General features: G+C 42.5%; 2 protein-coding genes across 2 annotated transcripts; one reads left to right on the top strand and one right to left on the bottom strand.

The window, feature by feature from the left end:
* Positions 1 to 935: 935 nt before the first annotated feature.
* Positions 936 to 3582, bottom strand: LOC119905097 (keratin-associated protein 4-3-like; the record flags this gene model as incomplete). The annotated part of the gene is made up of 3 exons (XM_038721824.1): positions 3578 to 3582; positions 1417 to 1494; positions 936 to 1017 (listed from the first exon to the last, which is right to left on the bottom strand). Coding segments are annotated over exons 1-3 (165 nt in total), but the record flags the coding sequence as incomplete, so codon positions are not given.
* A 1958-nt stretch (positions 3583 to 5540) lies between these two features.
* LOC119905096 (hepatitis A virus cellular receptor 1-like) lies at positions 5541 to 9760 on the top strand (the record flags this gene model as incomplete). The annotated part of the gene is made up of 2 exons (XM_038721822.1): positions 5541 to 5828; positions 9054 to 9760. Coding segments are annotated over 2 exons (777 nt in total), but the record flags the coding sequence as incomplete, so codon positions are not given.
* Positions 9761 to 12292: the final 2532 nt, after the last annotated feature.

Below are 12292 nucleotides of genomic sequence, written 5' to 3'. Positions count from 1 at the left end.
AAATAACTTCACCTACGACAACTCTTCCTACAACAGCTCCCTCTACAACAACTCCACCTATCACATCAACTCTCCCTGAAATAACTTCACCTACGACAACTCTGCCTACAACAAGTCCCTCTACAACAATAACTCTACCTACATCAACTCCCCTTACAACTACAACTCCCTCTAAAACAACAAATCTCCCTCCAACAACTCCACCTTCAACAACCACTCCACCTTCAACAACCAATCCACCCACCACAACAACTCCCCCTACAACAACAACTCTCCCTACAACTCCCCCTACAACAATAACTCTCCCTACCACAACTCCCCCTTCATCAACAACTCTCCCTGAAATAACTTCACCTACGACACCTCTCTCTACAACAACTCTCCCTACCACAATTCCCCCTTCATCAACAACTCTCCCTGAAATAACTTCACCTACAACAACTCCCCCTACAACAACTCCACCTACCACAACACCTCTCCCTACAACAAATCTCCCTACAACTCCCTCTACAACAACAAATCTCCCTACAACAACTCCACCTACCACAACAACTCTCCCTGAAATAACTTCACCTACGACAACTCTGCCTACAACAACTCCCTCTATAACAATAACTCTACCTACATCAACCCCCCTTACTACTACAACTCCCTCTACAACAACAAATCTCTCTCCAACAACTCCCCCTTCAACAACTCTCCCTACCACAACTCCCCCTTCATCAACAACTCTCCCTGAAATAACTTCACCTACAACAACTCCCCCTACAACAACTCCACCTACCACAACACCTCTCCCTACAACAACAAATCTCCCTACAACTCCCTCTACAACAACAAATCTCCCTACAACAACTTCCCCTACCACAACTCTTCCTCCAACAACTCCACCTATCACAACAACTCTCCCTGAAATAACTTCACCTATGACAACTCCCCCTACAACAACTCCACCTACAACAACAACTCTCCCTACAACAACTCCCTCTACAACAAATCTCCCTCCAACAACTCCCCCTTCAACAACCACTCCAACTTCAACAACCAATCCACCCACCACAACACCTCCCCCTACAACAACAACTCTCCCTACAACAACTCCCCCTACAACAACTCTCCCTACTACAACTCCCCTTTCATCAACAACTCTCCCTGAAATAACTTCACCTACAACAACTACCCCTACAACAACAAATCTCCCTACAACAACTTCCCCTACCACAACTCTTCCTCCAACAACTCAACCTACCACAACAACTCTCCCTGAAATAACTTCACCTACGACAACTCCCCCTACGACAACTCTGCCTACAACTCCCTCTACAACAATAACTCTACCTACATCAACTCCCCCTACAACAACTCTCCCTACCACAACTCCCCCTTCATCAACAACTTTCCCTGAAATAACTTCACCTACAACAACTCCCCCTACAACAAGTCCACCTACCACAACACCTCTCCCTACAACAACAAATCTCCCTACAACTCCCTCTACAACAACAAATCTCCCTACAACAACAAATCTCCCTACAACAACTTCCCCTACCACAACTCTTACTCCAACAACTCCACCTACCACAACCACTCTTCCTGAAATAACTTCACCCACGACGACTCCCCCTACGACAACTCTGCCTACAACTCCCTCTACAACAATAACTCTACCTACATCAACTCCCCTTACAACAACTATCCCTACCACAACTCTCCCTTCATCAACAACTCTCCCTGAAATAACTTCACCTACAACAACTCCCCCTACCACAACACCTCTCCCTACAACAACTCCCCCTATTACAACTCTCCCTAATACAACAACTTCCCCTACACCTACAAATCCTGCTACGACAACAACTCCCTCTTCATCAACAAATCCACCTACCACAACAACTTTCCCTGAAATAACATTACCTACAACAAATCCCCCTACAATAACAACTCTCCCTACTTCAACTCCCCTTACAACTACTCAACCTACCACAACTCCCCCAACAACACCTCCCTCTCCAACAACATTTCTCCCTACAACAACTTCCCCTACCACAACTCTTCCTCCAACAACTCCACCTACCACAACAACTCTCCCTGAAATAACTTCACCTACGACAACTCCCCCTACGACAACTCTGCCTACAACTCCCTCTACAATAATAACTCTACCTATATCAACTCCCCTTACAACAACTCTCCCTACTACAACTCCCACTTCATCAACAACTCTCCCTGAAATAACTTCACCTACAACAACTCCACATACCACAACAACTCTCCCTACAACAAATCTCCCTACAACAACTCTCCCTAATACAACAACTCTCCCTGAAATAACATCACCTACAACAAATCCCCCAACAATAACAACTCTCCCTACTTCAACTCCCCTTACAACTACAACTCCCTCTACAACAACTGCATCTACCACAACTCCCCTTACAACGACTCAACCTACCACAACTCCCCCTACAACTCCCTCTACAACAACAAGTCTCCCTACCACAACTTCCCCTACCACAACTCTTCCTCCAACAACTCCACCTACCACAACAACTCTCCCTGAAATAACTTCACCTACGACAATTCTCCCTACAACAACTCCCCCTACAACAACTCCCTCTACAAAAACAACTCTTCCTACAACAACTCCACCTACCACAACAACTCTCCCTGAAATAACTTCACCTACGACAACACCTTTCCCTACAACAAATCCTCCTATAACAACTCCCCCTTCATCAACAACTCTCCCTGAAATAACTTCACCTACAACAACTCCCCCTACAACTACAACTCCACCTAACACAACACCTCTCCCTACAACAAATCCTCCTATAACAACTCCCCCTTCATCAACAACTCTCCCTGAAATAACTTCAACTACATCAACTCCCCCAACAACAACTCCACCTACCACAACACCTCTCCCTACAACAACAAATCTCCCTACAACTCCCTCTACAACAACAAATCTCCCTACAACAACTTCCCCTACCACAACTCTTCCTCCAACAACTCCACCTACCACAACAACTCTCCCTGAAATAACTTCCCCTGCGACAACTCCCCCTACGACAACTCTGCCTACAACAACTCCCTCTACAACAACAGTTCCCCCTACCACAACAACTCTCCCTACAATAACTAAAACAGATGCACCTACAGAAATTCCCTCTACAAATCCCTCTACAAAATCTCTCCCTAAAACAGCATCTGCCCCTACAGCCACAAATCCACCTGACACAACTTCCCCTACCACAAGCCTTTCTCCAACAACTCCACCTACCACAACAACTCTCCCTAAAATAACTTCACCTACGACAACCCCCCCTACGACAACTCCACCTATCACATCAACTCTCCCTGAAATAACTTCACCTACGACAACTCTGCCTACAACAAGTCCCTCTACAACAATAACTCTACCTACATCAACTCCCCTTACAACTACAACTCCCTCTACAACAACAAATCTCCCTCCAACAACTCCACCTTCAACAACCAATCCACCCACCACAACAACTCCCCCTACAACAACTCCCCCATCATCAACAACTCTCCTTGAAATAACTTCACCTACGACATCTCCCCCTACGACAACGCTGCCTACAACAACTCCCTCTACAACAATAACTCTACCTACATCAACTCCCCTTACAACTACAACTCCCCCTACAACAACAACTCTCCCTACAACTCCCCCTACAACAATAACTCTCCCTACCACAACTCCCCCTTCATCAACAACCCTCCCTGAAATAACTTCACCTACAAAAACTCCCCCTACAACAAATCCACCTGCCACAACAACTCTCCCACCAACAACAAATCTCCCTACAACTCCCTCTACAACAACAAATCTCCCTACAACAACTTCCCCTACCACAACTCTTCCTCCAACAACTCCACCTACCACAACAACTCTCCCTACAATAACTACAACAGATGCACCTACAAAAATTCCCTCTACAAGTCCCTCTATGAAATTTCTCCCTAAAACAGCATCTGCCCCTGCAGCCACAAATCCACCTGACACAACTTCCCCTACCACAAGCCTTCCTCCAACAACTCCACCTACCACAAAAACTCTCCCTGAAATAACTTCACCTACAACAACTCTTCCTACAACAGCTCCCTCTACAACAACTCCACCTATCACATCAACTCTCCCTGAAATAACTTCACCTACGACAACTCTGCCTACAACAAGTCCCTCTACAACAATAACTCTACCTACATCAACTCCCCTTACAACTACAACTCCCTCTACAACAACAAATCTCCCTCCAACAACTCCACCTTCAACAACCACTCCACCTTCAACAACCAATCCACCCACCACAACAACTCCCCCTACAACAACAACTCTCCCTACCACAACTCCCCCTTCATCAACAACTCTCCCTGAAATAACTTCACCTACGACACCTCTCTCTACAACAACTCTCCCTACCACAATTCCCCCTTCATCAACAACTCTCCCTGAAATAACTTCACCTACAACAACTCCCCCTACAACAACTCCACCTACCACAACACCTCTCCCTACAACAAATCTCCCTACAACTCCCTCTACAACAACAAATCTCCCTACAACAACTCCACCTACCACAACAACTCTACCTGAAATAACTTCACCTACGACAACTCTGCCTACAACAACTCCCTCTATAACAATAACTCTACCTACATCAACCCCCCTTACTACTACAACTCCCTCTACAACAACAAATCTCTCTCCAACAACTCCCCCTTCAACAACTCTCCCTACCACAACTCCCCCTTCATCAACAACTCTCCCTGAAATAACTTCACCTACAACAACTCCCCCTACAACAACTCCACCTACCACAACACCTCTCCCTACAACTCCCTCTACAACAACAAATCTCCCTCCAACAACTCCCCCTTCAACAACTCTTCCTCCAACAACTCCACCTACCCCAAAACCTCACCCTACAACAACAAATCTCCCTACAACTCCCTCTACAACAACAAATCTCCCTACAACAACTTCCCTTACCACAACTCTTCCTCCAACAACTCCACCTACCACAACAACTCTCCCTAAAATAACTTCACCTACGACAACTCCCTCTGCAACAACTCTGCCTACAACAAATCTACCTACAACAACTCTCCCTACCACAATTCCCCCTTCATCAACAACTCTCCCTGAAATAACTTCACTTACAACAACTCCCCCTACAACAACTCCACCTACCACAACACCTCTCCCTACAAAAACTTCCCCTACCACAACTCTTCCTCCAACAACTCCACCTACCACAACAACTCTCCCTGAAATAACTTCACCTACGAGAACTCCCCCTACGACAACTCTGCCTACAACAACTCCCTCTACAACAATAACTCTACCTACATCAACTCCCCTTACAACTACAACTCCCTCTACAACAACAAATCTCCCTCCAACAACTCCCCCTTCAACAACCACTCCACCTTCAACAACCAATCCACCCACCACAACAACTCCCCCTACAACAACAACTTTCCCTTCAACAACTCACCCAACCACAACGACTACCCCTACAACAACTCCACCTACCACAACAAGTCTCCCTACCACAACAACTCCCCCTACAACAACAATTCTCCCTACAACAACTCCTCCTACAACTACAACTCCACCGACAACACCTACAACTACAACAGCTCCACACACCACAACTCTACCTACAACAACTCCAAATACTAAAACAACTGAACCTAGAAGAACTCCCCATACAAGAACTCCCCATACAAGAAGTCTGCCTACAGCAAGTATTCCCCATAAACAAGAAATCCACCTACCAGAACCAGAATTCCCCTAGAACTACAACTCACCCTAAAAAAAGTCCCCTCCACCTACCACCACAACTCCCCCTACAACTCCAGCTGCTACACCTCCTCCTACCACAATTCCCCCTACCACCACAATCCCCCCTACAACTCCAACTGCTATACCTCCTCCTACCACAATTCCAAAAAAATGCAAGCATGCAGTGCATTTAATAAATATTATTTTGAATGCCGTTGCTGTGTGCATACCTGGATTTACTTTTCTACTCACTTTATCTGCATTATGTGATCCCTTTCCTGGATTGGCGCAGAGCCAAACAACTTTGATATAAACTTACATCTATCTTTGTACTACTGTGAAGACGGACAGCTTTGCGGTGGAAGAATGGAAATCTGACTCCAGTTGTGGTCTTGGTTGGTCCAGGGATAGTACCATCCTGAAATAAGCATTGTGGTTTCACCTTCTCTGGGTTGGATGCAACTTTGGAACGCATTGTTTATCCGCGGTAATTATTTTATTCAGCTTCACAGAATGCTGCGGAGGGGGCGGAGCTGGTGGTGCAGTCAATCTACTCGAAAAAGAGGATCCTTAGTTTTTAATGGACATTGATTAAAATCCTTGGATTAAAATGAAGTAAAGTTGCTGTGCTGTACTTGATAGCGCTGTGTGCCTCTAGTGGAATCTCCCGTCATTGCCATGGAAACATGTTGCTCTCATTTCCGGATGTTTACTCCGGGGGAGGAGCGAAACAAGCCATCAGCTGGCTGTGGTCATTCAACCCCAGCCTTTGCTCTTCACCTCTGGCACATCAGAAGTGCAACTTAATATAATATTATTATATATATAATATAATATTGCTGCTATTAATTTCTGGGAATGTCCACCCAAATCTGTCAAATATGTCTGGGTTTTTGTCATTTGAATGTTCGTAGTCTGGTTGGAAAAATAGATATGGTTCGTATCTGGGCACTTTGAACCAATGCGGATGTTTTTGGTTTAAGTGAAACTTGGCTCAGCAAATCTATTTCTGATAAGGATGTGACTGTAGGTGGGTACAACTTATGCAGAACAGACTGACCTAAAAAGGGTGGAGGTGTTGCAATATATGTGAAAAATTAATTTCTTGTGAATTTAATTGTCTCAAAGTCAATAAGCAGACAATTTGAATTGTCTTCACATCACAGTTGGTTGTTATAGACCCCCCTCAGCTGACAGTAGCACTCTTTCTTCTCTGAGGGAGTTTTTTTTGAGCGAAATCAAGCCTGAGCTTAAGCTAGAAGATCAAAGCTCGAGTCTGACTGGTTGAAATTTCGGCGTTTACGTAATTTAAGCACTGTAAAAATCCGTAATGCCAAATCTGCCTATTTCCTTTCTGAAACATCCAAAAATTTAAGACATTTTTTTTTTCTCAAGTTCTGGAAAACAATCAAATTATTAACTGAAGCAAAAACAGATACAGAAGTACCATCTTGTATTGTTGTTGATGACAAAAAAATCATTGACAAAATTCTCAATAGTTTTAATAATCACTTCATTGCTGCTAGCTCCCTTTATGAAACACTACATAATCCAATTTCCAGCTCTCCCACTGTATGTCCTATTGATCAGTCATTGTCAGCTCAACCATTTCATTTCAAGACACTAACCGTACCAGAAGTAAGGAAGGTCTTGAAAGATGTAGATCCAAACAAATCATCCGGTTCAGACAAATTGGAATCATATTTTCTAAAAATAGCTGCAGATTTGATAGCTGATCCAGTTACATATTTAATTAACTTTTCTTTAGCCATGAATCAAGTACCAGTCATCTGGAAATCTGCCAATGTTCTCCCCCTTCACAAAGGTGGTGATCCTGCAAACATAAATAACTATAGGCCTATTTCTAAATTGTCAGTATTAGCTAAATTAATGGAATCACTCATCAGCATGCAATTAAAAGACTAATTAATAACAATATTCTGAATGAATCTCAATCCAATTTCAGGAAACAACATAGTACAATAACAGCTGTTTCAAAAGTTGTTAATGGCCTGGTCAAAATCTTAGACAATATACAGCGCTATGCAGCTATGTTTATTGATTTGTCAAAAGCTTTTGCCACAGTGGACCATAAAATACTTCTTCAAAGACTCACCTCCATTTGACTATCAGAACAAGCAGTGGGATGGTTGAGCAGTTACCCATCAGGGAGAACACAATGTGTGCAAGTAGACGGCCCCCTCCCTGAATATTTCAAAAGGGGTGCCTCACGGCTCAATCCTTGGGCTTCTTCTTTTTATCACTTATACAAACAACCTCTGCAATAACATAAAAAATACAAACTATCATTACTATGCTGATGACACTGTTCTCTATTGTTCTGAGTCCACATTAGGTCAAGCAATCACAACATAATCTGACTACTTTAAAATCAACTAAAAACAATGTCCCAACCATTTGTATTCTTTCTGGTATAGAAATCAAATAAGTGTCACATTACAAATACTTGGGCATTACCATTGACCAATCACTGTCTTTTACATTGCATGTCCAAGATTTGGTTAAAAAACTGAAATTGAAGTTAGGTTTTTTTTTTTTTTTTTAGAATCAAGTCCTGTTTATCTTTTGAAGCAAAAAAAATTCTTGTCTGTCTTGGACTATGGTGATATTTTATACATGTATTCAACCTCCCAGTGTCTTCATGCTTTGGAGACTGTGTTTCATGGAGCCTTGAGATTCATCACAAACTTAAAATCTCTCACTCATCACTGTTTGCTGTATTCTCTGGTCGGGTGGTTCTCCTTCTTAATTCAGCGTTGGATGCACTGGCATATTTTTATTTATAAGGCAGTATTAGGACTTCTTCCTCCTTATTTGAACACTTACATCCTCCCGAGGCCTGCAGGGACCGGATCAGTTTTTATTGACTGTCCCTAAAGCCCGCACTGACTTTGGCAAAAAGGCTTTTAATTATGCAGCACCATCTGCATGGAATCAACTACAGTTGAAGGAGTTGGTCTCACTTTATTCTTTTAAAGGTTTTTAAAAGGACAGTCTGTCTGTCACTGTTTTTAAATTGATTTAGGACCCAGGTTTTTTTATGATGACGTTGTTTGAATATGATGAGTGAAAGTGTGTCTATGTATTTACCTGTAAGTGTCTCTGTATCTATTTGTAACCGTGCTGCTGCCACTTGCCAGGACACTCTCGTAAAAGAGATTTTTAATCTCAAGGAGTTTTTTTATCCTGGTTAAATAAAGGTTTGAATTAATTAATTAATTTAGCTCCAACCACAACAATACCTAGCACTACCACTACTCCCCTAACAACAACCACAACAATTCCCACTACTACGACAACCCTAAGACCTCATACAACAACTCCCCCTACAACAACCACAACTCTCCCTACAACTACAACATCCCCCCTACCACAACCACAAGTATTCCACCTACCACAACAACTCTCCCTACAACAACTCCACCTACCACAACAACTTCACTTACCACAACATCTCTCATCTCTCCCTATAACAGCTCCCCTTTCAACATCTACAACTTCCCAGACCACAACTCCACCTACCACAACAACTTCTCTTACCACAACCACTCCACCTACCATAACAAGTTCCCCCATTGTCCTGTTGTTTTGCTGTTGTTTCTCCAGTGTATCTGTTGTCAATTTCATTTGCACCAAAATAGGCAACATTGATTCAAAATCACTTACGCTTCCTAACAGATTGATATCCCTGAAATTTAATTGATTTGATGTTATACTACTGCGATGGACTGGCGACCTGTCCAGGGTGTACCCCGCCTTTTAAACGATGTAAGCTGGGATTGGCTCCGGCCCCCCGCAACCCTGTATGCAGGATAAGCGATTGATGATGGATGGATGCATGGATGGTGATGTTATACAATGATGATTAAGTGTTCCCTTACAAATCTATATTACTAAATTAATATGTTAATAATCAATGAATAAAACACCAGTTTGAAAAAAAATATTTGGTTTTTGTTTATCAGGTGTCAAAAAGTACAACATATTGTGCAAACAAGCTGCTCAAACTGCACTCATGGAAAGGAATTGAATGTATGTGTGAAATATAAGACATCACGAGCAAAACCTCATGCCTAACCTAATCCATTACTATGTATTTTGAGATCTTAGCCATACTTACTGTTTCATTATACTGTGACAATGTTTCCTTTTTTAGCCTATTTGCTTGTTGTAAATAAACATCTTTACCGAAATTTCAAACCCTTTCATAACTTATCCAAGGCTCACATGAGCAGTATTGGGCAGTAACACATTACTCAGTAAATAATTATTATTACTTTTTCCTGTAACTAGTAGTGTAAGGGATTAGTATTTCCAAAACTGTAATAATATTACACTTACTAATCTAATTAACGCTGTGTTGCCAGAACACACCATTATTGACATGAATGCGCAAATTCGCGCATAGTTTGAATTACCTATAATTGTATTACAATATATTTCCTATATTCATGCCTTATATTCAAGAATCTTGAATATGATTTCAGACACCCCTAAAATGGAACATGCTATTTCCTAACCTTGACATCTGATCAAGACCGTTGGGTCAGTTTGTAACACACTGGGGTTTCCTATAGCATCATCGTTCAATGCACTTGGGGAAGCCCAGGAGCATCACCTTTAAACACTAAAGGTAGGTTTTGCATATTTAACAGAATAGTCTGAGCAAGGAGGTGGTTGGGGTTTCAAAATTGCGTTCACAACATTAACAAGTACTTTTATTTTTAAAGTATAACCAGATGTTACTTATTTATTATTGCTAACTTGACCAGGGAGCCCTAAACAGCAAATTAAAGAGTTCATATTATGCTCATTTTCAGGTTCAAAATCTTATTTAGGGGTTGTACCAGAACAGGTTTACATGGTTTAATTTTCAAAAAACACCATATTTTTGCTGCAGCTCCTCTTTTCACCCTATGTGTTGAACGCCATGGAGTGATGCATCTTAGCACATGCGCAGTTCCTGGAGGGTAGCTAATGTTTGGAAGGGAGAGGAGAGGCAGCAAATGGACGTCTTGTCACTGAGTGCTGCAGCTCAGTGTGTTTTTCCACTGGTGTTTTTGAGGGCTTATCAGACCAGGCGCTAGGCGAGCATTATGACGCGTGTTCCCCTGTGACGTCACAGAGAACAAAAGGAGAAGGCTGGACTACAAACAAGTTGTGTTTTCTGTGGGAGATGGGAAATCCCTTCACTGCAAAAATTGAGCTCATAAAAACAATCAAATGGGGGAAATTATGACTTAAAACAGCGACAGAACATTATAGCCAAGTTTTTTAAGACAATATCTAGTTTCAAAGAACCCACAGATATCTCAAAATTAGTGCAGCTAGACTAAAAACAAGTTTATTTGTTACCAAATAATGACCAAATAATTCACTCTTTGTATCTTATGGTCAAGTAATACAAACATTCTCATACATGGTGTGCTTTTCATTATGCTAACTTATGCATCCTCTGCCACCCCGCAATCATGGAGGATCTACTAATTCCTTAAATGCACATTGAGGAGATGAGGAGCTAGGAGGCTTCTGGAGGAGCTTATAGCAAGTAAATCCAGGTGTAAGTACATGGTGTTGTGTTTAGTACAACTAAAAATAAAAGCAACACAGAAATTACTTGTTTATATTATTTATACAACAATACAACAATATAAATGTAGCTCTAATTTAATAAAAAGTGATCAACATTTTCACCATCTTACTGACTTTAATACATACATTAGTTTTGTTTAAACTTAAGTTGTTACCATTTTACCTTTAGCGTAAAATAAAGCACATGTTGTGATGTATAACTTTCATCACATTCTTAATAGTAAAACAGTGAAACAACGTCTGGCCTGTGAAATGGTCCTTGTAACTTAGCTGGGTACAGCTACATAGCTACAGCTTTTTCTTTTCATCAATAGAGCATCCAAAAACCCAGTTTCTACTAACTTATTTGAACAGTTTAGAACATCTTTGCAAGATGGTGAAGGCAGAGAAGCACCTCAAAATCCAAAATGAATTAACTCTCCTGCTGCCCCGTCTTTGTGTAGACACGCCGCATCCTCCTCCGTGTCAAAGTGTCCCACAATCCGCCTCGTCAGCACAGGTGGGACAGTAGGGGAGGGATCTGACCAGCACCCCGGAGGCTTCGGCTCAAGGGAGACACCGCCTTCTCTTGACGAGCGGGTTGACGAGCGCCTTGCTCGAGGAATACCCGCCACTTGTTGCGCTTGCAAAGCAGCCACCTGGGGTTGATCTCTCCCCATTCCATGAAGGCGTTGTACGCGGACATGTCGAGGATGTTGTGGAATACGACCAGGGGCCAGCGGGTGGTCATCCTCCTGCAGCTGTACGTGGCGATTACCTTGTCTAGGTTGTTGAAGCCAGTCAGGTTTGTCAGGTCAAGCACAACCCACACGCCCTGCATGGTTCCTTTCGGAGGTGGGAGCGGGTCATCCTGCCGCCGCA

Source organism: Micropterus salmoides, unplaced genomic scaffold (assembly GCF_014851395.1).
Source record: "Micropterus salmoides isolate LMB-PRFRI ecotype aquatic unplaced genomic scaffold, ASM1485139v1 Ms_hic_scaffold_16, whole genome shotgun sequence".
Classification (NCBI taxonomy): Eukaryota; Metazoa; Chordata; class Actinopteri; order Centrarchiformes; family Centrarchidae; genus Micropterus; species Micropterus salmoides.
This window is presented reverse-complemented; position numbering and strand designations above follow the sequence as displayed.